General features: G+C 38.8%; 3 protein-coding genes across 4 annotated transcripts in view; all 3 read right to left on the minus strand.

The window, feature by feature from the left end:
* The window catches only part of LOC121959101 (heat-stable enterotoxin receptor-like), a 34,114-nt gene extending 33,058 nt beyond the window's left edge, over nt 1–1,056 (minus strand). The window contains exons 1-2 of the mRNA XM_042508283.1: nt 1,030–1,056; nt 451–551 (exon numbers count right to left, since the gene is read on the minus strand). Coding sequence (XP_042364217.1) covers nt 451–551; nt 1,030–1,056 — 128 coding nt within the window. The remainder of the gene's footprint in view (nt 1–450; nt 552–1,029) is intronic.
* A 2,643-nt stretch (nt 1,057–3,699) lies between these two features.
* LOC121959103 (heat-stable enterotoxin receptor-like) lies at nt 3,700–7,943 on the minus strand. Its single transcript, XM_042508284.1, has 4 exons — nt 7,748–7,943; nt 6,153–6,269; nt 4,944–5,004; nt 3,700–3,919 (listed from the first exon to the last, which is right to left on the minus strand). Exons 1-4 carry the CDS (start codon nt 7,941–7,943, stop codon nt 3,700–3,702), a joined length of 594 nt encoding a protein of 197 aa, XP_042364218.1.
* A 5,374-nt stretch (nt 7,944–13,317) lies between these two features.
* Nucleotides 13,318–26,679, minus strand: csdc2a (cold shock domain containing C2, RNA binding a). Of its 2 annotated transcripts, XM_042507392.1 has the most exons (6): nt 26,098–26,679; nt 25,755–25,818; nt 24,222–24,300; nt 18,209–18,556; nt 17,950–18,072; nt 13,318–16,702 (listed from the first exon to the last, which is right to left on the minus strand). In XM_042507392.1, exons 4-6 carry the CDS (start codon nt 18,394–18,396, stop codon nt 16,540–16,542), a joined length of 474 nt encoding a protein of 157 aa, XP_042363326.1. In that variant the 5' UTR covers nt 18,397–18,556; nt 24,222–24,300; nt 25,755–25,818; nt 26,098–26,679; the 3' UTR covers nt 13,318–16,539. The 2 variants fall into 2 exon arrangements, with proteins under 2 accessions (XP_042363326.1, XP_042363327.1); XM_042507393.1 differs by lacking the exons at nt 25,755–25,818; nt 26,098–26,679 and having other exon boundaries at nt 24,222–24,516.
* Nucleotides 26,680–27,426: the final 747 nt, after the last annotated feature.

Genomic DNA, 27,426 nt, shown 5'->3' on the forward strand with positions numbered 1-27,426 from the left:
TTTCTTTTCTTTTATTTTATTGGGTGTTTTGTTTTTGTTTTTACTAATTTTTTGGTAATTTTGTACTCTTTACTAATTCCTTGCTAATTTTTGGGTAATCTCCTTTTTTGTTGCTCTTTTCCTTCTTCAGTGTTTTTGACAGAAATTAAGCTCTTAATGCTCAGGTCTCAAAGGGNTTTCTTTTCTTTTATTTTATTGGGTGTTTTGTTTTTGTTTTTACTAATTTTTTGGTAATTTTGTACTCTTTACTAATTCCTTGCTAATTTTTGGGTAATCTCCTTTTTTGTTGCTCTTTTCCTTCTTCAGTGTTTTTGACAGAAATTAAGCTCTTAATGCTCAGGTCTCAAAGGGTTAAAGCCGTAATAACTCCTGGAATTTACATGAAATGATCATTCTTGTTCTCCCTTACCATTAAAGGAGATGTCTCTGAAGTAATTCACATTGACATACTCCATCTCCTCAATCTCCGACTGATTTTTTTCAGCAATTTCCCTCATCACCTTGCCAACCAGCAGCACTGAATCATGGTACGCAGCCATGTAGTCATTCATCTGAAGAGAGACAGAGAGAAACAAACTGATGGTTGGGACTACTTTCTGGATAGTTCATTATCAGAACACTATTCAGAGGAACAGGAACACTGACACCAGACAGAGATGTTTAGATTGACTGTTTGAAATGTAATCTTTCAGAGCTATTTTGGGGTGGATACAGGGGGGACAGTTATCTTTGCAAATCAAACCAACCAAATAATTACAACTAACCAGACGAGTCTGTGATCTCCTGTTTCATTTTATCTGTCAGATGCATCTGGTCCCCCTCCTGTTCACAGATTTCCTGCTGGCCCTGGCGTTTTGGGCCAGTCACAGTCATTTATCTGATATGCTGTGCTTTACGCAAAATACCTGTTGATGTCATTTTGGGGCTTGCGCACCTTTGCGCCAGGAATAGTGCAGGGGTGTTGATGTGGAACTTTGCTGATTTTGCCGTCAGAATTTGAAAATTCTTCAAAGCAAATAACTGATTTACAGACATGTCGATGCCACACCAGCCCATCTCATCTCTGCCTGCTGAAGAGCCTGTCTGGAGTCAGTAGCTGAGAGGACGCTGATTACAGCTGTCAGCCACAAATCTTTCATAGGACAGTTGGACATTTGAGAAAGATGACTATTGGCGTTCCTACCAACAGCAGGTCCTGCAAATAAGCTCTGTAAAACCGCAACTTGTTCGTCTTCGTTTTGTGCGTAGTAAACTTACAAGATATGACATGTTAATCGGTGAGCTGCTAAGGTGCTGCTGGGCAGATTCCTTTAACCAGTTTCCCACTGCTCTCAGTTGTAATGCTAAGCTAAGCTAACCATCTCTGGACTGAAGCATCTAACTCCTCGCAAAAAGAAGCACATGAAGCATATTTCCCAAGATGCCAAACTATTCCTTTACACAGCAGCAATTGGAAGAAAGGCATTAAGTAATTTGCAAATCTTGTGTCCTCACTGTGTTGTTGTCTGACAGGTTTGTGTTGATGATGTAGTTTCTGGTGTTGGGCATCGTCAGCACCAACACGTTCCTCATAAACGGCATTGACGATGTGTTGGTGTAGTATTGATCACTGTGGAGAGGAGGAAGGAAAGGCGTTCATTTAAGTGCAGCGTCATGACAGGAATATGTCCCATATAGTTATTATAACTTAATACTTTGACACCTTGATAGATATCACTTTTCTTGATCTGCTTTCAGATGCCTTTCACAAGTATTTAAACCTTTGATTGCTTTCAAACTGAAAAATGTGGTAAGCAACTTCATAACAAATGTTTTTTGTTTGTTTTTTTTATTATTATTTAAAGGTAATTTTCTTTTATTTTTACTAATCACTTTCAATTTTTTTGGGCCATTTCTTCTTAAATTGCCTTTTTCCAATGTTTTTGAAAGAAATCGACCCCTAACTCCTAACCCGCTAACTCTAGGGGACAATTACATTTATTGCAAATTATCATAATTACACATTTAAAATTAAGTTACAGAATTATTATTTTGATATAAATGTCTTTTTCCAAGTCATATCCTTTTTTTTATTATTTTCCATTTATAAACTAATTTTCAGGTAATTTCCCTGTACATTTAATTGATTCCTTGCTCATTTCTTTTTCTGCTAATTGCCTCTTCCAGTGTTTTTGAAAGAAAATTGTCAATTTGCTCAGGTTTTAAATTTCAATTTTGCGTATCTTATCGAATGTGAAATCAAAAAAATTAAAAGAACCAATGCACACATCAAAAAAATAATGTCAGGCAGTACAATAAGTGCAAACATGTCACGAAAATGAAATAAAAAGCACTGACTTGTAAAGATCGATAAGGATAAAGAGAATATCACTGCTGTCCGCCTCTGGGTGACCATTTTTCAACGTCATTACATCCATTGGTGATCCACACATGATGAACACTGCAAACAGAGAAGCTGGACGTATCACCACATACCAGTAAGGTAAAGTATTTTTAACACTGGGGCCTCAGGAGGCATCAAACCAGTCCAACCATCTGACCTTTATTTCCTTCTAAATATCCAGTTCAACCTTGAAACGTATGTTAATAACAAACCAGAAATGTCCTTTTTCAAACATCAAACAAAGAGTTGCAAGAGAACTTTTCTGTGTTATTTAGCAAGACATATTTGGTCACTTTGGAAAGGACATTTCTATTGACCCCCCTTCAGAACTTGTTTTCTACCCAAGCTATATCATAGGTCCATACAACTTTCATCAAAGGTTTCTGTGAGTTTATTCTCTAACAGTTTGTAAAAACTTGCAAGAGTGCCTAAAAATTACATGCACTTTCATCTATGAGAGAGCTGAGCAGTTCAATCAAACAAGAAGATTTGTGTTTTTAAAGAAGAAACTTACAGTTGCTTGACCTGTTGGATAAATTCAGTACTTCTATCACTTGTTCTGGTTTGCGCAGAACCGTCCTGCTGATATTTAACGCAAACTTGCGTTTGTCTGCGTCAAGTGCATGTATATACCTGCAGAAGAACATCACTTTGAATTAAAAAGTGGAGAAACTAACATATAAATTTACTGACTGAAACCGGATCAAATCAGTTTCATTTATTTTTTTTATTCTTAATTTTTTCTTCAAAAACATAGGGAGAAGGCAATGAGCAGCTTGGCAAGACATGGGCCTAAAATGTGCAAGAAATAAAAAGAAAAGTGACAAGAAAATTCCCTGAGGATACACAAAAAAAGAAAAGTAAAAAATATGAAAATGACCCAAAAAGGGTGATGAAAAGTTAAAAATGTAAGGTTGGTTGTTATATTTCTGAAACACAATTTTAAATATACAATTCTAATAATTTTAATAAGTACAGTTTTTTGAGCATTTTGGTTTTCACCATTTTCTAAAAATACCCCCTTCCCTTTTTAAAACTTGCCATTTCCTGCCAAGGTACTCGTTGCCCTTTTCCACACATTTTTGATAGAAATCAAATGGATATACTCAGGTTTCAAAGGGTTAAGCTGCAGGAACAGACAGCCATCTTGCCATATATTGTTTTGTTTTACTTTAACACACACATGCAGAACATCTGTCTTCACTGCTGGCCAAAAACACAGCAACATGAAGGTTTAAGGTGATTATAAGCGCATGCTAATCTACACACACTGGCACCACCTCCAGTGTGCTCTTTCAATACATCTCCTTGGTGACTCACCAAAAGCAGTCCTCAGTGTTGCTCTGTTTCTTGTAAACATAGGCTGTCTTCCATTGAGGTTTGATGATGTTGTTGTTTATCCAAAAATGGATGAAAAAGTCAGAGATCTTGCGTGCTGGTGGCAGGAGGCGCTGCAGGTTGAGTGTGTAGTCGCAGGAGGGACCAAAGCTTCCTGCTGAAAGGATGGGCGTATCAACCTTCAGACCTTTTTCTGCACTGACAGAGAGGAAAAAAGAAAGGAACCAAAGGAAAAACAGAGGGAGAAATAGAGAATGATATACACATGGAGGGAAAAAATGATTTGGGGGATATAAATAAGGATTGCAGGGTATTATATAATCATGTTTTTAGAGATCCCATTGGTATGATTTTCAATACTATCATAAATACAGGTGCTCCTCTTTCTATTGAACTATTGTATGTAGTGCACAGCATGCACCACCAGAGCTCAGTCTCTAGCCTCTACTTGTGCAGCTCAAAGAAACCACAACACCAAGTGGGAGGTAGAAGTTACAGGACTGTAAACAGCCGGTGGCCAGCAGGCAGAGAGAGACTGTGGAAAATAACGGCATGTTTTTCACATCTCACCTGGTGAATTAAGGATTTATTTCGAGCGCACCGGAGCTGGTGATTGTTGGAACAGTAGACTTAATAACTAGATTACAAGCAAGTGTAACCAAGTTAGTCTGGGTGAGTTTTATTTTCTTTCTGTCCAGTTTGACTTAATTGTGTTTTATGATTAATTAACAAGGCAATTAAGCCTCATTAGTCTTCCGTGACAGAGAGACAGTTAAATTCAAAAGGTGTACAGTGGTATTTCTTTGTTTAATAAGGATAATTTGTGTGAGAATATTACTTTTCTTAACATTTTGTGGGTTTCTATTTTGCAATTATTAGTCTGAAAAGCTGAAGGTAAATAGCACACTTGTAGTCAGGAGGGTGGGGTGTATGGGTTTGCGCAGCACACTTACATTGTCACTCTCTGTATACCCCAGTGAAATTTCAGGAAGGTATGAAGGTATGAAATGTTACATACTGCCTAAGCCTAATAGGTAGTGACATTTAGCTACAGACAAATCCAATACAAAACCACTTATTAATCTTAGGGAGCATGTTTAGGAGTAAATCCCACCCCAGAATGCTCCATATTGTTTTATATCAGACCCTGTCTGAATCCGCAAACACAATTTTTGGTTTATCTGCTGTAATGTGGACATGACCATGGAAAAAATGCACTTACTCAAACATTTGGTAGGTAGCATAGGTGCAGATGGGCCCAAGCATGGCACATCCCACGGATTCTGAATTCTGCAAGAAAATGCAAATGCATGTGAGCTAATTTTCTGTCTATCAGTGTGCCGTTTGTTTTCACATTTGTGTGCACAGTGCTATGTGTGATAGTGAATCCTGAATTTCTGTGCAGTGTTGTTTGAACACATCTAAGACGTCTAACTTGCGCCCACAAGACGAAATTAAAGCCTAGTCCACACAAATACAGGGTTGTTTTTTTAAAGATGGTTTTCCCTCGTTCCCTCGCATGCCAAACTAACTGGCGTCCTTATCCGAAATCCATGCAACGAAGATGATATTGGCAAATTAAAGCCTAGAAAAATCACTACCTGAAGACTATCTGGTGTAGTGACCACTGTAGTACATTTTACTCCCTTTGTTCCTTAATACAGTGACAGGGTTACAGTACATTTATGTGAAAATATTTAGAAAGAAGTTTTGCCAACACTAGTTTGGTCACATCCATAAATACCTGTGTACATATGGACAGGTCCTAAACAAGCAAAATACTTGAAACAATCAAATGGCTCCCAGTTAAGAAACTTACATTGTGCAAAAGCAGGATAAAGCATCTATGATCTGTCCCCTAGTGGATACAGCTTTTAATTCTTAAAATACAAACCGAGCACATGCAAGTCTATGCGTTCATGCTTAAAGCAAGCATATCATATGTCTAATGCTGTGTTCACACTATGAGCGAAACAGCAACACACAGCTACATTATTTTTTTACATCAAGTGTTGTTCATACACTTGTCAGCATAGTTACATCGTCACAGGCTTGTGTGTGTGCCTGCTACTGACCACAAAGCACCTCGACTATGAAGATCAGCTCAAGTTTGTATTTAGTTATCAAAATATCTTTTTTTATATCTCATTTTGCCGCCCCCACTGCATCCCAGTGTACACCCCCATTTACATAAAGATATCACAGTGTCAGCTAACTAAGCTAAATAACTGTACTACAACTTAAAACAAACCATATTGCTTTAAGTATCACTGTGTCATTAGAGCACTGAGAAAAGTTGAAGCCAGCTCAGCAGCAAGTGTTGGCCATCAGTTTGACATGTCACCGGCTTCCTTTGAAAATGTACTGTAGCCTGTTTCTGTGTCACTCACAGTGTGAATGCAGCATGAGGTGGATGTTAAACTGTTGCTACTCACTATCAGTTTCTTGAGCTCGTCCACTCCCTCACATGTGGTGCTCTGGCAGCCACCTTGTCGATAAAAGGTTGTGTTTAACCCGCTGTAGGTAGCCGTGAGATTAAACCCAACATCTTCATTGGGGTTTGCAGGAAGGATGAAAGGCAGAAAAATATTCTATTGATTAAAAATTAAAAAAACAAAAAAAATATACCAAACTTTTACATTCCATAAACTGAATCCCTTCCCTGCATAGAAAGTCATGTCTTTCCCCCAAAAAAGGAAGAAATTACAAAAAAGAAATAAATGGAAAAGAAGGCAACTGACATTGTAAAAATAATAATAATAACTTTAACTTTAATAAAAAGGTGCATGAGAGAGACATGGATCAAGAGAGGAAAGGCTGGGTGTCCACAGAGACTGCTTTTGCCGAGGGCCCAGAATTTGGTGATGTGCCCCTGCTAACAACAATTGTCTTAAATCAATTCAAAATTTACTCAATTTTCATTGCATGTCTGTTGTTGTTTTTTTATTGTTTTTTAATTTCTTAGGCATAATGCACAATATCAAATCAAATTATAAGAGTCAAAATACCAGTCTTGACTCGGGCCATTATTATGAAAAACATGTTTTTAGCCAAATCTCACAAACCCACAACAGATATTTGTCCCAGGGCCAATAGCATGCCCTGTTTCAGTGAGTCGAAACTTGATGAATGTAATTATTATCACACTAAAGATCAAGCTAAGCTTGCACAAACCATTAAATAAGCATTACAGATGATTATTTCCTATTGCATCAGAGTAAAATGACCCATATCTGATCATTTATTACACTAACTAAAGCATATCCTCTGTCAGTAACTGTTTTACTTGTCCATTACATTAGACGCACTGTAAAAAATTAAAACTGCAAGTTCCTAAAAGAACTTAAAAACTGTGACTGTGGAGAAACAACAAAGGGGGAAATTACCCAAAATATATGACGAACCAAAACACCTTGGGTTTGTTGCAATTACAATAATAGTTTAACAGTGTTGCGCCAGTTCACATACACAGGCATAAAGATTATTTTATGACACCACAGGACATATCAAAGGTTGGATTGCACCAACAAAGATTCACTTTTAAAACTGATTAAATTGTAGTTTACATTCAAATTCTGTTGCACCAAACTTTCAAACTAAATTTAAGAAAGATTAAATTTAAATCTCAATTTAAAATGTTTCATTTTCACACCAAACCTAGATGAAATGTAATTATGTTGTGCCAAAACCTTTAACTCCAAATTTAAACTGTGAAGAATTAACTTTAAACCAACAGTTGAGGTTTTACTTTTAAATATGCTGCCTTTTTTGAGACGGAAGGCGCAAAATAATCAAGTTCTCAAAAAAACTTGGGAGACAGATTCAACCCACATCAATTTTAGGATGACAATGAATTTTAGTGTACAGAAAGTTTGGACCAACTGTCAAACAACAACAGAATTTAAATTTAAAAAATGATTTAACCAGGTTTAAGGGTTAATCCTTGTTGGTGTAATCCAGTCACAATGTGACATAATTCTGTGTATATATACAGATGTCTTTATATTTTATTTCTTATCTTATTACCTTCGGCAGCATTGATGCTTGAATCCGTCTCTAAAGCCTTAAGTATTTCTCTTTTCACAAACTTCAGACTCCAGGGAGATTCTTCATCATGCAGAAGGATCACATTGATCGATATTCCACCCAGACACTGTCTGATGCCCCGACATGAAGCAGCAAGAATCACCAACAAACACAACAGCCACAAACCTGTTCCCATTTTATGCTCTGAAGTTCCCAGCATTTATATCTTTTAACTGTTAAAGAAAGTGGATTACTTGGTGTAAAAAATGTTTTTAAAAAGTGTGTTCAGCAAAGTCCAAGAGATTGAATTTAGTCTGATCCACAACAGAAAGTCTATTTTACGAGAGCGACATCCAGCACCCGTGTGTGTTTTCTCCCCTGAGTCAGTCACTTCTCACAGTCACACTCCGTCTGTTGCCCTAAGTGGCTGCTCACCTGTCCTCCTTTCCACATCAAGTTGTTAATATACAACTTTTAAAGACACAGAGGCGGGCCATATAACCTTCTCACTCTCTGCATGACACACAGAGCACAGATTGTTGTTGTGAGCTTATTGGATGGGCAGTTATCTAGATGTTTGATGATAAATTTAAAATACCTTCTGCAGCAAGGCGATGGTGAAGCCTTGAACACACGTCATCCCTGGAAATGTGTCTGCAACTAGTCCTGTGAGCTTTTGGGGACCTGAAACTCAACAAACAGAGAACACAAAGCTTGTTAGCTGCAGGCTGAGCACATGGTCAGGCTCCAGGAGCAGCAGAGCACACCAGGAGTCACTCAGGCTAACCAAGAGAGGCAGAATGTTCCCTGTTGTGAATTCACAACACTGACATTTAGATGAAAAAGATCATAAACGGAGCCTTTCTGTGTTCTCCAGCTCCATATCCTGTTAATATGTCACATTAAAGTTGTAGGTAGGCAGTTTTATTTTGGCTTCACTGGGCAAAAAAACAACATAATAAACTATGAGCGGACTGCAATTAAAGTGGTCAGAGAAAAAAAACTTCCACTTCTCCTCTTGGCTCTGTTTACAGGCATTAGAAAGTCTAAGGTTGTGTTTGGAGACTTTGTCCAATCACAGGTCATTTGAGAGTGAGGGTGTTCCTATTGGCTGATGAGTGATGTCATGCAGCAAATATGAAGATATGAAGGTGGAATGCTACAAATAAACAGCATAAAATAAATAAAGTGAAATCTAATGAGCAAAAGTGTTGTCAACGGACTTAAAATAATGTTATGGTTGGGGCTCAGTGGATAAAACAGGCATCCCATAAATAAAGGCAGTGTCCTTGCCAGAGCAGCCGCGGGTTTGATTCCAACTCGTGGCCCTTTGCTGCATGTCATCCCCTCTCTCTCCCTTCCATCCTGTCAATCTTCTGTCCTATCTAATAAAGGCAAAAAATGCCCAAGAATAATCTTTAAAAAAAATAATGGTATGGTGGAATGGCAGCAATTAGCGGCTAACTCAAAGAATAGCAGCGTCCAAAAATGTCTACAAATTGGGAAAACAATCGTACACTCCGAGCAGGATGGATGCTTTGGACTTAAATAAGAAAATCTGTTTCAATTTCATCTCTGTACATTCAGAGCGTGACAGGAACACTGTGATAAAAACTTAAAAGAATCTTTCATTTTTTGAAATATATGCTGAGGTTTGTGTACATTATGGAAAATCCAAGTCCATCCTGCAAATGACAGATGATAGGGAGCACGTATTGTGTGTGTGTGTGTGTGTGTGTGTGTGTGTGTGTGTGTGTCTGTGCGTCTCTGACATGTAACACAGTCAGCAAAGACACAGACACAGACAGCAAACACAGACGCACAGCTCATAAATTTCTGAAAGGCAATCAAGTCAAGTCAAAGACAGACAGACGTGCAATAGATGCTGTTAATAACAGCTGAAATACAATCATGACAAAAAGGAATAGGGGGGAGGGGGGGGGCACAGCAATAATGGAAACAGATGCATGTCATATTACATTAACGATAGGTGTGAAATTACTAAATGCATGATAATATTGTGGGTGCTGATAAGAGTCCCAGGCAGTAGTAGTCTCATAATAAAGGCAGTAGAGGGTTGCGGCACAATTATGGCATCAGCGCAACCAGGACCCACAACACAGGCGTAGCTTCAGGCAGGACCACAGCAGTGGCAAAACCAAGGCCGCAGTCAGGGCGAGCACCAGCACAGCTATCACCACGATCAAGCGCAGCCAAGGATGCTGCCAGGATCCGGGAAAACTTGGAAACAAGTTAGCGTAATGCAGTAAACAGACATGATTGTTTTCAGATGGAGGGAGTAAGAGAAGGAAAAGGAACTCAGTGCATCAGTTCAACTAAAACACAAGAAACTTGTGCTCCAGAAAAGGATAAGCGCTCAATGAAAAACCTAGGGTCACTAATCAGCAATTATGTCTTAAGTATAAAGGCCAGAGAGCAATAATAGAAAAGAAAGAAAGAAAGAGGAGGCAAAGCCAGAAAGAGAGAGGAAAGAAGAAAGAAAGAGGAGGCAGAGCCAGAAAAAAGGAAACAGAGGAGAGAAGAGAGAAGAGCAAAGGTTGGTCGGGCCGTAAAACTCATCGCAGATAATGCGCTGTAAAACCACACACACACGCGCTTCTATGATTCACTTCAAAGGCTGTTTATCTGTACCATGTATGTGCACAGGCCTACAGTACAACACACCCTGTAACACCGTCACCGGGGGAGACTGAATGAAGTAAATGAAACCTGCAAACTGAGAGTCCTCATTATCCCTTCGTCTTAATTCATCTGTAAATGGTCAGATTACAAACAATCAGTTAACCCTGGTGTCTGACCATCTGAGCAGCGGTGTCACCCATTACATGTAGGACTCACACACACGCACGCGCACACACACGCACACGCACACACACACACACACACACACACACACACACACACACACACAGGAATGACAGGAATTCATTGTCAGCTCATTACTTGGAACAATCACCCTACAGAGGATATCTCATTCTACTTCTGTGTGTGTGTTTGTGTGTGTTTGTCTGTGTGTGTGTGTGTGTGTGTGTGTGTGTGTGTGTGTGACTAGCTCTCTCTCACAAGCAAACACACACACACACTGACACATACATGCTCAGTCAGAGCTACCGGTGGGGTAACCAGATTTCCCACGCATCCTCCACAGCACAAATGTTACTCATCTATCACTGTGACGCAGAGGGAACCAACATGATGAACCGGGCAATAACAACCACAAGTGTGTGTGTGTGTGTGTGTGTGTGTCACATTCAGGATGTCAGCATTGTTATTGTAATTTATGGCTTACAACTGTAATAATTTATAAATATAATATAAATAATGTTCCACTGTTAATGTCATCATTATTATTTATTTTGTTTCTGAGATGGTAGTGGGTTGGGTTCAGGTCTATTTAGCAATTTAGAAAAAATTGTAATTGTAACTGGTAGAGATACAGGTCATGATTTTATTTCTTAGGGTTATTTTCCTGTTTGCTTTTTTAAATTTCTTTTTTTTATGCTAATTTCAAAGTAATTTTCTTTTAACTTTTTACTAATTTCTTGGGTTTTTTTGCCATTTGTGTAGTTGCTCATTGTCTTCTTCTGACATTTTTGAAAGAAATTAAGCCAATTTTGCTTTGATTTCAAAGGCTTAACAAAATGAAGTGAGCCTGGACTCTCATGTCCATCTATCAAATCAAGATCTACAAAGTATATCTTTTGTCTTATGGATCTCAGTCAGTACGTGGTCAAATCTGAACATACTGTGGCTCAGGTGATATACACACGGTGAAAAAAAAGTGAGAGATTGATTTTTACCTCAAACCAACCCTGCGGTAGCCAGCTTTTTTTCTAAATAATTTCTTCTCTTTGGTTCATATCGACCAGAGAAATCTGTAGCTGTAGTGAGTGATTCCAAAAAACTCACTCTCACTCACTCTGTAACATACAGCTGCAGGTAATAAAAAGATACGGGTCGAATCTGACCAAAGTCCTACTGTCTCTGCCTCATTATGCTTATTGCAGTGTTTGCCTTCTATATTTGTTTTTATTACCATTGTCTGTATTGATTTCTCTTTACACCTTAAACATGCTCAGCTTCAGGGTGTCCCGATAACTCAGTTTTCCCTTGAAAAGCAAGTATTTCTACAGGTATTAGAGTGTTTTCTCAGTGTCGTATTACTGCTTTTACTGAGATAAAATATCCGAATACTTTCTCCACTGCTGTTCTTGATACAAATCCAGTCTGTTGGGTCTGGGTTGAGAGGTCAGGTCAGTGGGGGGCTTTTTCTTTTCAGTGAGTCAACATTTGAACTATTATTATGTAATGGCCCACCAGATTATTTGTACTGCAGCGCCCTCTAATGGAGTCCAGTGAGAGCAAATAAGACAAGGAAATATGGAAAGACATTTGTCTCATATTATTTGTGTGAAAAGACAACCATGTCTTAATGTGTGTTCTACTAATTTAAAACCCCACAGATACAAAAAAGGTATGTAAACTCACAAAAATGTTATGCAATTAATATATATTTTAACATAGAAAATTAAAGATAATAATACTAAAATACACAAACATTTAAAAAAGAAAGACTCAAGTGTGTGTAAAATGCAAATCCGCAAATGAGATTCACAAATAAAAATATCTTTTTGAAAGTTGATGTTTTTTTGTTTTGTTTTGTTTTTATTTTGTTTGGGTATTAGCAAATCCATTTTATATTTGCAAAGTACATTTTTTGAGTTTACAAATGTTTTTTTCTGTTTGTGGGACGCCTTTTAAAAACAGATTGATACGTTCACACAAGTATAACTACAACAAATTTATCTCCATATGGACACAACATCAACCCTTTTTACATTGAGATGGCACTATAGAGCCACTGTGAAGTCTTCTTTCCACCTCCTTTGTATCTTTACATAGAGCCAAATAACAGCGGCATCATGTCACTCCAGTGTGTGATTTTAGACAGCATGCCAGCATCGCGGAAACAAAAGAGACATGACGTTTAATAGTGTCAGCCTTGACTGTGACATACAACACGTGCATTTGCAGCACTTTAAAAACAATAACAATGAGGTAACATGTCAATAACAATCATTTAGTGTCCCAGTTATATGGCAGCTGATTTCATCCTCTGCTCAGAGGGTAAGGAGCTCCTAGACCTACTAGCTGGCTAGCAGCAGTTAGGATTAAAGAAGGGACTTTGTTGCAGCTCTATAGCACCAGCTCTGTGTAAAAAGAACTTTTATTGTGACAAATCTGTCTCCAAATGGACGCAACATGGTCTGAGCCAGAGCAAAAACTCAGATGAACATTTTCTAACTTTCCTATCAGCAGTCTGAGACAGAGATGCAAAGTTGCAGAAACTTTGTCAAAGAGGCCTCTCAAAATAACCGCCCTACTTATTCCACTTTGTACTGCGGACTAGAAAGACTAAACTCAAAAAGAGCACGGAGCTGCTCTTTGGACCACATCTCTACAAAATAACATTCCCACACCGGTCTGTGAATCCAGTAGTAAGTTTTATTCAAACTTTATCTTAATGACAAAAGACAGCGTCACAGTGATTTGACAAAAAAAAAAGTGCTTGCAACCGAACGCGTTTCTCTCACAGTAAAGAAACCGGACAGATGTGTTACTATGATGTTACGTCACGCTCATGGCGACACATCAAAGATGCAGAGGAGACCTGATGATGCCTCTCTGAAGGCTCCAGCTGTGTTACTGCATGGTGAATCAACACATTCTAAAAAAAAAGAAAAAAAAGACGACAAACAGCACAGACCATGCCCATTTCCAAAACAACAAAAACTGCATGTTATTTTGAATGTCACACAGTTATTAAAAATTAGACAAGGATTATGTAGAAACTTGTGTTGGGAAAGTTCTCGCCCGTCAGTGATGACACGACAGTAGCAAAGGGATATTAACAGGGTAGTATCATTAGAGTGAGGTGTGCAGTGTATTCAAATATTTGCACAAAATGCAGCTTTTAATTACCAAACACCTGATGGTCTCATAGTTACAAATGAAAATAAATAAGTCAATAAATAAATAGTCTTTTTCAACTTACAACAGGAAGCTTTTGCTGCTCTGTTTTTTGTTTTTTTTCACAGTCGTTTGCTGTGACGTATGAAACTTACCGGATTCTCCCCTTTTCAACCTTCCAACTAAAAATCAGCAGCCCATCTTTATTCATGAGCTTATTTTGACTTCAATCATGGTCCTTCTGAGTACACGTGCTTTGTAACATTTCAAATCAGTGCTCAAGTACATCTACGGATAATCACTCCATCCTCTGCCCGTTAAACGACTTTCCTCCCTCTCCGGTTCCTTCCCCTCTGGCCCTGTTTCCCAGTAGTAAACACGCACCACACCCAGCCTCTGTCTCCACTTCAAAACTTTAGACCGTCATGGGAGCTGGCTACAATAACACTGGATTTCTACACTTGCCAAGCAGACAAAATACAGTAGTGCTACAATATTAAAAAGGAGAATAAGTCCTTATATGTCGAGCTTATCACAGCTCTGGAGGCCGAAACGCATTAAGAGCGATTTAGATCTTTGTCAAAGATGCTTTCCGCCGTAAGTGCATTGATTGTTTCCATTTGGCAGCTGTGCACCAGCAGGGTTTGTGGTACCTTAAACCATCTTCAGATGTTTTTGTAAAGGCAGTGAGATGAAGGCAGATCTGTTCCTGTAAGAAGCCTGATCATAGACAACAGAGAGGGCAAATGTTACAAATGTAATTTTTTTTTTTCATTTCCGCTTGATTCAACATTCTGCTGTGAGGCAACATCTCAATCTGGCTTTGTAAACACAGACACAATATGGCAAAACTAGATTTTTATCAATTGGATGTTAGTTGCATGACTTTTGGCAGTGGCTGCATGTCATTTCTATCAGTTTTTAGCGTATTGTGGAAAAAAAGGGGAAATACAAGTAAGGTGGAAATTCAGACCTCCATCTAGCTGGTCCCTCGAAATTAAAAAGTTACAATCTCGAAGATGTCTGTTTCGACAAAAAAAAAACGCAGTATCTCAGACATGTGTTAAAAAACAACTCGTGCTAGCTTCGCCTACTATCCGGTGGGTCAACTTGAGTAGTAGTGATGCATGGGTCATACCACAAACCGCAGGTCCTACAGGCTGACCTGGAGGTCGGGCAGTTGGTTAGATAATATCACGGGTTTCCAGCAAGGCGAGTCATAAAATGACAAAGCAGCATTATGAGTAAGTTGTTATAATTTACAGAAATATTGTGCAATAACCCAGTTTTCATCTTCTTGTCCTGTCTCCTCTCTGTTCTATGTGAAACACTTAAACTACTTGTGTCATTTCTCCACAATGTTGGCTAAGATGCATTTTCACTTAATTGCAAGTTAACAATGTTAAACCCTCAATATGCCCACATATCAACGACAAACAGGAGAGGAGAATGAAGACAGCACTGCTGTCAGCTATAACTGCTTCAAAATGAAACTATATCAAAATATAAAGGACGTAAACCTTCCTAAAAATGCATTGTACAAAAATTAATTGCCTCAGAATGTATTTTAATAGGCTTAAATACGCGGGGCGCTCCACTAGGTAAACTATTGGGCACCCTGTGTATTAAGGCTATAACCTTGCTGCAGCGGCCTAAGATCTGATTCCAACCCACGGTCCTTTGCTGCATGTCATCCCTTTGCTCTCCCACTTTCAATCTGAGACTGTCCTATAAAATGAAGGCCAACAGCCTACCCCCCCCCAAAAAAAAAATCTAAAACTAGGCCATAACAACAGAATATAAGAGACCAGCCTTCCTAACACCATGAAATAATAACAGAAAAGCAAAAACATGTTTAAATGGCATATGAACTGCAATAAACTGCCAAACAAACTCCCTAAAATCGCTCGCTTACGAAACCATGTTGTCATAGCAAACTAATCCATTATACTTGACATATTCATCACTAAAGCAGTGCTTACAGCTGAAAAGGACGAGTCTCAAATTACTTGTCAGACTTCGTGTTCCTCCTCAGTGTCACCACAGTCTGCACAGACACACTGGATGGCATTGTTGTTGTCTGCATATTTGATTATTTTTTCTATCCGCCTATCATGCAGGTATTTGAATACTTTATATAACATTAGCATGACATATTTGTTTTATTAGTAACTCTTATGCTATTACTGGATTAAAAGGTAATGCGTTATAATGCTGCCTTACAGATACATGTGATGTAACTATAGTAACAGCAGTAACAGTCGTAAACAGACACCCAATTCATAATACTGCAAATGTACGGGCTCAATCACTGTTACTTCTTTCAGTGATAGGAAGTGGCTTAATGACATCCTCTGAGATTCTTACTTTAAACTGTCCTGTCTGAAGTGTGCAAACAGAGTGTCTATGAAGCCAAACTGGATCAAATTTTCTCAAAATGTGATTCGGCCTCTTTTGACTATTTGAGTACAAATCGCCTCCCTCTTAACCACTTATTTCTCAACTAAACTAAGTCAAAAATAAAAATTCTACCACCAGGCCTTGAACCCCTAACTTTCAAAACCCTAAATTAAAACATTCAAATCATGACCGTCAAAGCAAAAACATTCAAACAAATACATTCAAAAGCTTCATTTCCAGCCCTAAACTCAAACATCCACTAACACCCTTTCATAACTGAGCCACCTCGAGCCAAACACTGCAGCATGCCAAGCTCCGATCCCTCACACCCCCGAAAAGAATAAAACCTAAAACTAAAATCCCCCTTTGCCTTCGCAGCCTCGCAGCCTCAGAGCACTGGTCTAGGAGCTGATGATCTGGCCTGACCAGGTCTCGTGCTTGGTGCCTGGATTCAGGTGGGTGAGCACCACCTCGACAGCCTGGATCTTCTGGTTTTTGGGAGGGATGGGGCACACTTTGTACGTGACCTCGTCCCCCTCCATAGGCACGTACTCTCCATCAATGCTGTCCAGGAAACACAAACAGGATTACAAAGTCATTAATGGCCAGTGTCTTTAATAAATGTAAAGTCTGAGTTGACTCTGCCTCAGCTACCTGCTCCCAACAGATACTACAGCAATTCAGTACAGCACATCCAGAAAGTTAACTCTTTAAAAGCTAGGCACGATTTCTTTCAAAAACACTGGAAGAGGTCATTAAGCAACAAAAGAGGAAATTAATCAAAAATTGGCAAAAAAAAAAAAAAAGTGTGAAATATACAAGAAAATTACCCTTATAATGTTTTTTTAAAAAGAAAAAAAAATTAAAACCCTTAAACAAACTTTTAAAAAAAAAAAAAAAAAAGAAACATAAAAGAAGACAAAAGACAAAATAAAAGACAAAGAGAAGAGAGAGTTGATTGGTTGCTCTGTATAATCACACGTCGGTAAAAACCTCTGTTGGGGTGCTCATGGAAAACGGGAAACAATAAGATGAACAGGACGGAAAATCAGGCACCCAAAAATGTGGAAAATGAGGAAAGCCTTGATTGTAGTAAATAAATCATTAAAAAAGCCAAAAGACAGCTCTGCTCGTACACAGCTGCCAAAAGAAAAAGACATTTAAAAAAACAACATAGGCATGACCTGGGAAAAGTGCTTAAAAATTACAATAATTGTGTAAAATAATTTTAAATTACGATCATTTTAAATATAGTTTTTCCCTAGCTTTTTTCTTCATTTCCCTAGACATTTTTTCTAGTTATTTTCAAATCATTTTCTAAATCTACTAATTTATTGCAATTTGCAGAACATTTCTCACCAAGTTGCTCAATTTTTCCCCCATGTTTTTGGAAGACATTGCACCAATGTGCTTTAAGTACTTAAAAAAGGCTTCTGAAAGCAGCACAGCAAAGGTGGTGTCGTTTCAGGTTTCGAGGAGTTAATTGATAAGTAATGTTACCAATGACCAATTAAAGAAAGAGCTTCCAATTTCCAACGCTAGTCTATTTGAAATTGTTTTGTGACTCTTTGTAGTCATTTTGCATCTTTGTGTAGGGATTTGGTGTCTCTCTGCAGTTCCTTCGTAACTCTTTTTAGTCATTTTAAATCTCTTCCTTGTTGGTAATTTGAGAGATATTTTGCAGTTAAAATCCAGGGGGAGGTCCTGACACTTTGGGTCCCTAGGCCTGCGCCGGGTGAGCCCCTTCAGTGATCCATCCAAACAACGAACCAGAAAACCCTAACACAAGCCATGAAAACCCTGAGACTCACTCAGAGATGTGGACAAAGATGTCCTCTCCTCCGTGAGAGGGGCGGATGAATCCATGACCCTGAGACCTGGAGAAGTTTTTACACACCCCTCTAAACACTGGACCTGATTTGGCTCGCACTGTCCTGGAGACAAAGAGAGACAGAGACAGAGAGAGGGACTGTGAATCATAAATCATTCCCGTAATTATGTCTGAGACATTATTTTTAAGCTTTTGCATGTCCAACAAAGCCATTTTTCAACTGTTATTAACCTACTCACGCTGAGTATGTGCGGGTGCGTTTAGTGGGCAACGGGCTAGGCAGCTCTCCGGGCTGCGGCGGTTTCCTCTCCCTCTCCCAAACCCGACTGCCCTCCCTCAGGAAGGGGAAGGAGAGCTGCAGCGGGGTCTGAGGCGAGGTGAGTGGGAGCGGGTGCTCCGCCGGCGACGAGGCATCTGGGTCTGACATCTTGACTAGTTACAGGTGGGGGATTTTTTGTTTTTGTCTGTCTTAGGTCTCCTCCGATAGTGCACAAAGAAGAAGAGCAAGGAGGGTTACACCTCCTGCATGGCAGAGCGTGTGTGAGGGCGAGGTGGTGGAGGAGGTGGAGGAGTAGAGCAGCAATACCCTGCAAGAAATGAGCATAGGATGAAAGATGGCAGAGACTGATAGGGTTAAAAACCCTTTGCAACTGGAGCAAATTAGATTTCTTTCAAGACCATAATAAGGCAATGAGCAATTTTACAAGAAATGATCCCCCCAAAAAATGAGCAAGAAAATAACAAAAGTTACAAGAACATTTCCTGTAAATTAGCAAAAAAAACAAAATAAGGAAATGACCTGAAAAAATGATAAAATAATATATGATATATTTGTCACATAATTTTAAATATATAATTATGACAAAAAATATTTTCTTTACATTTTTTTCCAAGTTTTTCTGTATTTCTCTTCTTTTTTGGATTGCAGGGACATTTCTTGCCAAGTTGCTCACTGCCCTTTTTCTTTTTTCTTTTTTTTTTGGTCATTTTTAAGTTTTTATTTAAGTTTTTGGTTTTCTCAAGCATCATATGAGGTAAATAAAAATTTTTTAAAAAACAGACACTTCAATATAAACAATATAACTATTTTAACAAAGAAAACAACAAGCAAAAAACAAACAAAAAAACACAAACAGCACATAAACATACATCAGCACATAACCATAACATGATAAAGCATTTTATAATTTTTTACATACTAGATTAATTAATTTAAGAAAGTAAATAAAAATAAGCCTTCCTTCATACTATAAGCACCTATTTGCACCATTTAAATAATTTAAAAATGTTTCATTGCCTTTCAAATGAAATCAAACCATTTCCCCAAGGTTTCACAGGGTTAATTACCAAAGTTGAAAAAGACATCCAAAAACTGCATGTGTGCTTGGTATAGCTGTCTAAAAACAGTGATTTGTTAGTACCAGTCCTGTACACTTCCCTGTTTCCAAACATCTATATTAACTCAAAGAGATAATTCAATTTCCATACTGGAAATGTAGAAAAATCTCCCAATTTGATCATGACATCTTCCATCATTTCCTCCGGCTGGTGAATACTCTTCCCTAACAAGCTGATGATCACACTGTTGCCTCAGCTGATGGTTTAGTAAACACAAAAAAAGAAGCCAGCTCTCTTCAGTCATCACAAGAGGTTTTAGAAACGCAAGCCTGTTAGATGTTGTTTCTTGTCGACACATGCGAGCACATTTATGGTGTTTTTCCACTGAAATCTCCAAATATGGTGACTGAACATTTCAGATAAACAAAAGGTTTAAATGCTCCTCCATGAGTTCAGGCAAATCTCTTACTTCTTAGAATAAATAAACTGTTAAAAAGCACACTGGATTATCTAAAAAAAAAAATCATTGTCCCAAAGCTAAAGTAGCTCACTTCATCAGCACTGTGTCATATTTATGATATAGCTGGATAAGGATGACACGTTTATTGTCATTATTTCACAGAACTGAAATGATAGCTGATGTATTGCAGACCCCTTCACAGATTGTACTGTAGCTTTGAGGGGGGGAGAAACTTTGTTTATTTTGTCATATAACAAGAATTTGATTTTAAAGAGTTCCAGAGGTTTTCTTGGGAGCAACTGTGGAAGATGCCGTGAGAAAAATGAGACTAACAGAGCAATTCAATTTCCGAGAACCAGATTGTGATCTTGCCGGCTTTGAAAAGGTCCTGAGACAATGTAAATAACAATCCTGCCTCGCAGGGCCTCGACTCGGCTCATCAAACTTTATTATATTAAAATCCCCTCTCACACAGACTTGCATCCATTACAGGACTCTACTGTGTTTTCAAACAACGAGCTGCTCTCTGAAACACTTCAGTCAGTTTAGGAGGAATGAGCTTCGTCACGGTGCCGTGACACCAACCCAATTATCATGTTGTAACTGGGAGATGTGATGTGTGTATCATTAGCTGCCTCATGACTTTCACTACAGACACAAAAGGCTGCAGGGCATTGTTCTGAAGGAGCCACGCTGAAACCTGCCACACAGACGTGGGTGGATGTGTTGTTGGGGTGATGAGCAGCCACCTCCCCGTGAATTTTACTATTGATATCACAGGCTGAGTGTTTGACAGAGACGGATGAATCCAGTGTGTGTCACAATGAATCCCACAGGCTCCATTCAATATCACACTCTGCCTGTCAGGCTAAATATAGGCTAGCAGTTTGCGTGAGCAGTGCGAGGTGGTAGCTGTCTTTATGCTGGACAGTGAGATTGAAGGCTGGAGGCTTTAAAGCTTCCTGAGGCCGAGGTTAACAAGCCTGCCATGACATGTAAACACACTTCATATCATCAGTAGAAGAGTGTGTATCCTTTTTTTTTTTTTTTTTTTACACGGAGATGGCACTATAGAGCAGCAACGAAGTCCCTTCTTTACGCTGCTTTGCATCTGTACACAGAACGTAAAAACAACGGCAGCATCATGCTGCACCCATGAGTGATTTTAGACAGCATGCCAGCATCGTGGAATCAAGAGGCATAACAGACGTTTAACACAACAGCATCTCCCTCTAGGGTGATATATAACATACGCGTCAGCAGCACCTGAACAAAAATAGAGTGGTGCAGGAATGAGTCCGAAAACCCAAAAATGAGTTGGCATTTTTGCACTCCGTTACCTCGTCTCAATGTGTTTTTGGTTAGATGTCTGAAATAAGGTCTGTGTGTAACACAAGCTAAGGAGACTTTCACATTCACGATACAGAATGCATCAATAATTACCCCACTCTTAACTTTGAAGCTTTTGTTTCTTTAAATAGGCGATTGCTAACAACTAGATAAATGACACTACAGAATGTAATAACAAGCATGACTCTACAGCCTCATAGTGGTGGGATATTGAAGTTTTGTGACCACAGTGTAGTTTTTTACAGCCAAACGATACAATACGATACAATACGGCTCAATGCAATACAACTTTATTATCAGTTTACACTAAAATTCAGTTTGCGTCCACAGCAAGGTCCACTTAAGACGTTGACAAACAAATCAGATAAACAACTACACAACAGCACATACCCATAAAAAAAACATACTATTTTCTACAATGATCCATAGTCCAAAGGAAAATTCCCATGGGCTTTTTGATGAGAGAAATAGGGAGACACTTCCATGTTGGCCTACACAGAAACTCTATGAGGGTAATACAGAGAAAAAGGTTTTGCAAAGCTATCGATAATAAATGCATATTACACTGCACACTGCAGGATTAACAAATTATGTTAATATCATGTTAATTTAATCATAAAATTTGCAGGTTTATGGGTTAAAGCTTATAAGGAACTTTGTGAGTGAGAGATTGTGCTGCAGCATTCATTTATTTTTCTGTTATTTGTCTCTGCAAAGCCAGTTTCAGAATACAGTAACTGTGTGTTTGGGACTGAAACAATGCCTCTTGTAAAAAGACCATTATTCCTCTATTGATATTCTTTGGAAAAACATATTTTCCCTGTCAGATGGATTTAAAAGAGGATTAGAAAAGGGCAAACTGTACTTTAGAGTAACATGAACGAGGTGGTGTGGTTTAGGTTGGCACATCCAAAAAGTACAAGAGTTCAGAGGTCCAGCATCACCACAGGAGAGACTTTAATCTGTCCGGTTTATAAGCTCATTTAGTGAAAGACAGAGGCTTTTATCCTCTGGTATCATGCTGGATGGTGTTGATGAACACACACAACTGTCATGGTGGTGGCACAGGGGAGTAGAAGACTGATACCATGACTGATGGATGACGAGGCATTAATATGCAAGCCTGAATAATTCACCAGCTTGACTGGTTGAGTTCCTCTTCTTATTGGGCTGAAGGGGCTCCAGCACCTGCCACTTGATTTCTTATGTGCCCTTTTGTCAGGGTATGTGTAATGGGTTTTATTATTATTTTCATTATTAAAGAAGCAAATACTTTTGAAACTGGTACTACAGGACCAGAGAAAACAGAAAAAAAGGATGCTTTTGTTCAAGTGGCTAAAAACCTACAACTACCAGAATGCACTGCACCTCATCAAACCCTGCTGTGCAGAAAGGACCATGTGAAACAATGGCGGCCAGCCGGATCTCTTATTCCTGTTTAACAGTAAGCCAGAATATGCTGCTGAAAACATTTAAGAGAAATATGCAACGCTGTAACAAAATCTTGGTTTATGTTTTTAGTGTTTGATCAACCTCCGTTTTCACTGCGCAGGAAGTAGTATAGCGCCCACTTCCTGTTCACAAACTCACGCCATAATAGCAAAACAAGACGTTACAAAACATTTTAGGCAAGAAATAGGCAGTGCAGTAACATAATCTTTATATGTATCTGATCAGCACTGCCTAGTTTTACCGTTTGATTTGACTTGGGTCCCACTTTGAGGAACAGAGAGAGGGGCGGGTGTGGCTCTTGAACGGCTCGTCGAGTTGGCTATTTGGTGGCAGCGTCAGGGTTAGCGGTGGTTGGCGGGCAATACAGAAATGCAGAGGTACAACCTGTAGTTTGAACAACAGCCCCAAGAGCGAGCAAAACACTGCCAGATGACGTTAATTACATAATTTGCCGGTGTTTTGCCAAGCGCTAAGAGCGATATCAGCTGAAAATCGGCAACATATCCTCCTAAGGCCTTTCTATGGCCCTTATCCAAAAGAATGTTTAATACTTAAGGTAATACTTCGACAATTTAATAAGTTTTGGAAACTTCACCCTGTTTTAAAAATAATTTTCTAAAATTTCTTACAATTTGCAAAGTACTTCTTGCCAAGTTGCTCATTGCCTTTTTCAGCCATGTTTTCAGAAGAAATCAAGTCCTTTTGCTCATGGTCCAAAGGGGCAAATACCTACTACTGAAGGGGTCTGATGGCAGCACAAGTGATGTGAATCCAGGTTTCAAAGGGTTAAGGTTAGGAAAGGATCATGTTAGGGCTTAAAATACCTGCTTTAGGTGGCACAATCAAGACTGGAAATACCACCGATGTCTCTCCAGAAACCAAACAATTTTGTTGTTTGTTTCAAACAGTGGTCTGAAAATATTGTTCCATGTGCCCCTTTTTAATTTTGAGCACTCACACCTGTAAAGGTCTCTGCATGGCCCTAGGCCAGAAAATGGACTTGATAACAGGTCTTCAGAAACATTTTTAAATCATGAGCGTGAGGGGAAAAAGAGGCCAGTTTGCAGACTGGACTGGAGAAACTGGAGGAGGTTTGAAAAGACAGACAAAAGGCCAAAAGCACCTCCCTGTGAAACCAGGGCACTGAGGCTGTCTGTGCTCCTCTGCATCAGCATGGGAGGCACGTCACCTCCTCTGCACACACACACACACACACACACACACATACACACACCGAGCCTGTCTTTAAACTTTAAATTATCCCTTTAAAGAGACAAACGGCCTGTTTCATGGTAATAATGTGTCTGAAAGTGACGCTGGCAGAGCCTAAATTATTCACTCCAAAATAAAAGCCCTTCAGGCGGCTTGTTTCCAGAACATTCTCACACTGTGGCAGCTCGAGACAACAGGATGCTCAGCTGAGGCACAAAAATGTCACACCAAAAAAATGCGCCATAAATGGGCTTTAAAATAAATAGATATAAATGTGTGCTCAGAGTTAAAGACTCGTCTTTTTATGACGAATCTGCCGGGGAGCGACGCAGACACACACACACACACACACACAACACACACAGAATAAAAGGCTCGCATGTGTTAAAGCTACAAATCGCCCACAAACCCCGATCGATTTAACGATTAGGCCCACTTACCGTAAAAGCGCCGATCAGGTGTCGGTCAGACGTGCGCGGTGTTTTTTAACCTCAATTATGTAATGAAATCCGGTGCGAGCTGCGGGGACATGTGGAGAATAAGTCCGAGGATGTTGGTATGGATGCGGCGCACACAGGCGGGATGAAAAGCAGCAAATGAAAAGGAGGCAGCGGAGATGGAGATGGGGCGGGGGTGCGGGAGGGTGCGGGAGGAGGGTGCATGGGGTTACTGAGCTAAAAACAACAGCGGGCTTCAGCTTCAGCTCACTACAGTCAACTCTTTGTTCTCCGCGTGCATCATGGAAACGTTGTGCTTCAAAAACACTGAGATTTGTGTCAAACGGACTAAATTTCATTCAGAAATATTGTTCGTGAAGCTTTGAATGTCCCTCGAAATGAAAAGTCGAAGTCAAATCACAAGTAGCGCCAAGTCAGGTAATGTGGGACATCAGGTAAAATGGGACACATAGAGGTTTACAGTCTTAGGCGATTTAAATATTGGCAGCCAGTCACTGAACATGTTATTTAGTAGTTGCTAGAAAAAAATGTATTGGTCTGAGTTAGGCCTAACTATTATGGACAGGGCAGAGAGTAAAAAATAAAACTGGACTTGCAAGGAAAGCCATGTTGCATGTTGATTTTCTCATTTTGGGAGGAAGACTCCTGCAGCTGCAACATTAAGTGTATAACATCAAAACTGTTTTATTGATGAAGTATTTTATGTGTTATGAAAATATTTTCTTGATGCACTTTACTTTTTATGGGGTAGGGTTTTGAGAGAGTACTTAATATGTTATTTCCATTACAAATAGTGGTACTTTGCTATAGTGTGGAGTAAGTTTAACTCCCCCCCTTATTGAAAGAAGATGTATTCATTGTATTACAGGCTGTGTGTGACAGCTTTGGAACCTGAAGTGTGCTGCTGGCATCCATCCTCCTTTTCCACAAACTCCCATTCACTTTCAGTGGATCACTTCCTGCTGTGACGTCTCTGATGACATCATGCATTTAGAGCTGTAAAAGACTTTTTGAATCGCACCCAAGGGTGTAGGTTTTGTTTCAACATTTGGGGCACTCTGGTGAATTTTTCTGCACCAATTTATAGTTTTTATGTCCCTAATTTTATCAGAAGTCCTCTGCTGCTTTCGTGTTTTGGTTGGGGAGGACAAAAGCACATGCTCTAAATATTGAGGGGGGGTTAAAAGAGTATTTTTTATTTATTTGTTAACTGCTCTGGTGTTGCATATTTATTGTATGTTGCTTTCATCCCTTTCTTCTACAAGGGGACACTGAGGAAATTCCTCCCCATAAATAGAGTCTGTGACATTTCAGAATGACCACTTTGTTTGAAGACACTTTTTTTCTACAGATTGGATACGTAGAGGAGACAAGTGTCCCTTTATGGAGGGCTGACAACATTCTTACAGCCGCTTTGGACCATAATAATGAACAAGAGGCACGGCATGTGTAGAAATATTCAACTACATCCCAGTTGATCTTCATGTATTCAGGCTGTGCTGTGTCAGGCCTTACCTTTAATCAGCTGTGTCCTGGTTGTCGGCTATGTTCAAAGCAAGTCGAGGCCTGACAAGTGGAACTAAAAAGAAAGATCAGAAATAATCTCTTAATACAGGGTTTTAGGAATCAGAACATGCCAAATGTAAATTCCTCCTCTGTAAAGGCAATGCTGGCATGAATTATTAAATTTTTCCTTTTCCTCTTAATGTGTGTACTTTGGTTTGCAGGTACATCTGAGATGTTGCTCAAAACAGGGTTCAATTATTCAAATTTAAACATTTATAGGAAAGATAAACACTTGAGTGTAACTGGTCCTAAAAAAATCTTAGTTGTAAAGCAATGTTGAGGTTTGTCTTACCAACACTTGGCCTCAGGCAGCAACATAGTCTTAAATTCCAGCTTTTGAAAGAACTCCAGATGCGCCAAACTTCCAAATCTGCTGTGATCCATTGTGCTGAATGATAAATCCCACTTGATCATGGTAGCCAATCAGGATATGTACGCCTCCCAAACAGCATATAAGGGCAGGTGTGCCATATACAGAGAGTCTGACACATGCTTGAGATCTGGGGAGATGCTACCAAAAAAGGCTGTAAGAGGAAGAGCTTCAGCAATGGTGAAATTGACTGTTAAATGAACTTAAACAAAGTAAATGTGATTTCAAGTGTCAGCAGATCCTTTACTTTAGTAAAAGTACAAAGACCACACTGTAAAGATACAGTCTGTTACTTGTAAAAGTCCTGCATTGAAAATGTTAAGTAAAAGTTTGTTGGTATGATCAGGAAAATGCATTGAAGTATTACAAATAAAAGTACTCTGCAGAAAAGTTTAAATAAATGTAATATTTTGTACTACTTATATATGTGTTGTACATTGATGCATAATGCACATATTTTCAAAAATATTTATCAACTTTACATACAGTTTTGTACACTGTCATGAAGCCTGAGGTACACATTTTTGTATTTATATATATTTTCCCAATTTATGTACTCAGCATATTATATATATTTTTACTTTTGTAAATAATTATATATATATATATATATATATATATATATCAAAATAGTTGCCAATTAATTTTCTAATCAATTGACTCTGTTTCAGCAAAAATCTACATATTTGTAAAGTAACTAAAGTTATTAAATAATTTTAGCAGAGTAAAAAGCATAATATTTCCCTCTGAAGCACAGTGGAGTAGAAGTAGAGAGTTGCATGATATTAAAATACTCAAGTAAAGTACCTCAAATTTGTACTTCAGTACAGTACTTGAGTATATGAACTTAGTTACATCCCACCTCTGGTCTGCAGAGGGACACAAAATAACTGCAGAGTTCCCAAATACTTTCAAACACAAAATTTGTAAAATTATTCACGAGTTTTGCAAGAACCCATGATGAAGAAAAAAAAATGATGCTAAACTTACCTGGCATTATTTAAGCTCAGACTCTATTTAAACATAATTTCAGCAAGCTGACGTACATGAAAGTAGAGATGAAAAGCGAGGGGAAAAAAGAGAAAAACCTCTGTGATGGTAAACAACATGTCACATATTGATACATATTCAATACTACATTACCTCAAAAGCTACAGAAAATAATTTTGCTATCCACAGAAGATTACCAACATGAATAATTTCATTACACACAACAAAATTCCATGACATTTCCAGACCTGGCAAATGTGA

Source organism: Plectropomus leopardus, chromosome 19 (assembly GCF_008729295.1).
Source record: "Plectropomus leopardus isolate mb chromosome 19, YSFRI_Pleo_2.0, whole genome shotgun sequence".
Classification (NCBI taxonomy): Eukaryota; Metazoa; Chordata; class Actinopteri; order Perciformes; family Serranidae; genus Plectropomus; species Plectropomus leopardus.

What these genes read in the sequence shown, in the direction of transcription:
- LOC121959103 (XM_042508284.1), bottom strand. Translation starts at nt 7,943, where the DNA reads ATGGGAACAGGTTTGTGGCTGTTGTGTTTGTTGGTGATTCTTGCTGCT. An exon ending in AAGCATCAATGCTGCCGAAG is followed by an intron (nt 6,270 to 7,747) that starts GTAATAAGATAA and finishes ACCCCAATGAAG; the next exon opens with ATGTTGGGTTTAATCTCACG. An exon ending in GCTACCTACCAAATGTTTGA is followed by an intron (nt 3,920 to 4,943) that starts GTAAGTGCATTT and finishes CCTCTCTGTCAG; the next exon opens with TGCAGAAAAAGGTCTGAAGG.
- csdc2a (XM_042507392.1), bottom strand. Translation starts at nt 18,396, where the DNA reads ATGTCAGACCCAGATGCCTCGTCGCCGGCGGAGCACCCGCTCCCACTC. An exon ending in CGCACCCGCACATACTCAGC is followed by an intron (nt 18,073 to 18,208) that starts GTGAGTAGGTTA and finishes CTTTGTCTCCAG; the next exon opens with GACAGTGCGAGCCAAATCAG. An exon ending in ATCTTTGTCCACATCTCTGA is followed by an intron (nt 16,703 to 17,949) that starts GTGAGTCTCAGG and finishes TTTCCTGGACAG; the next exon opens with CATTGATGGAGAGTACGTGC.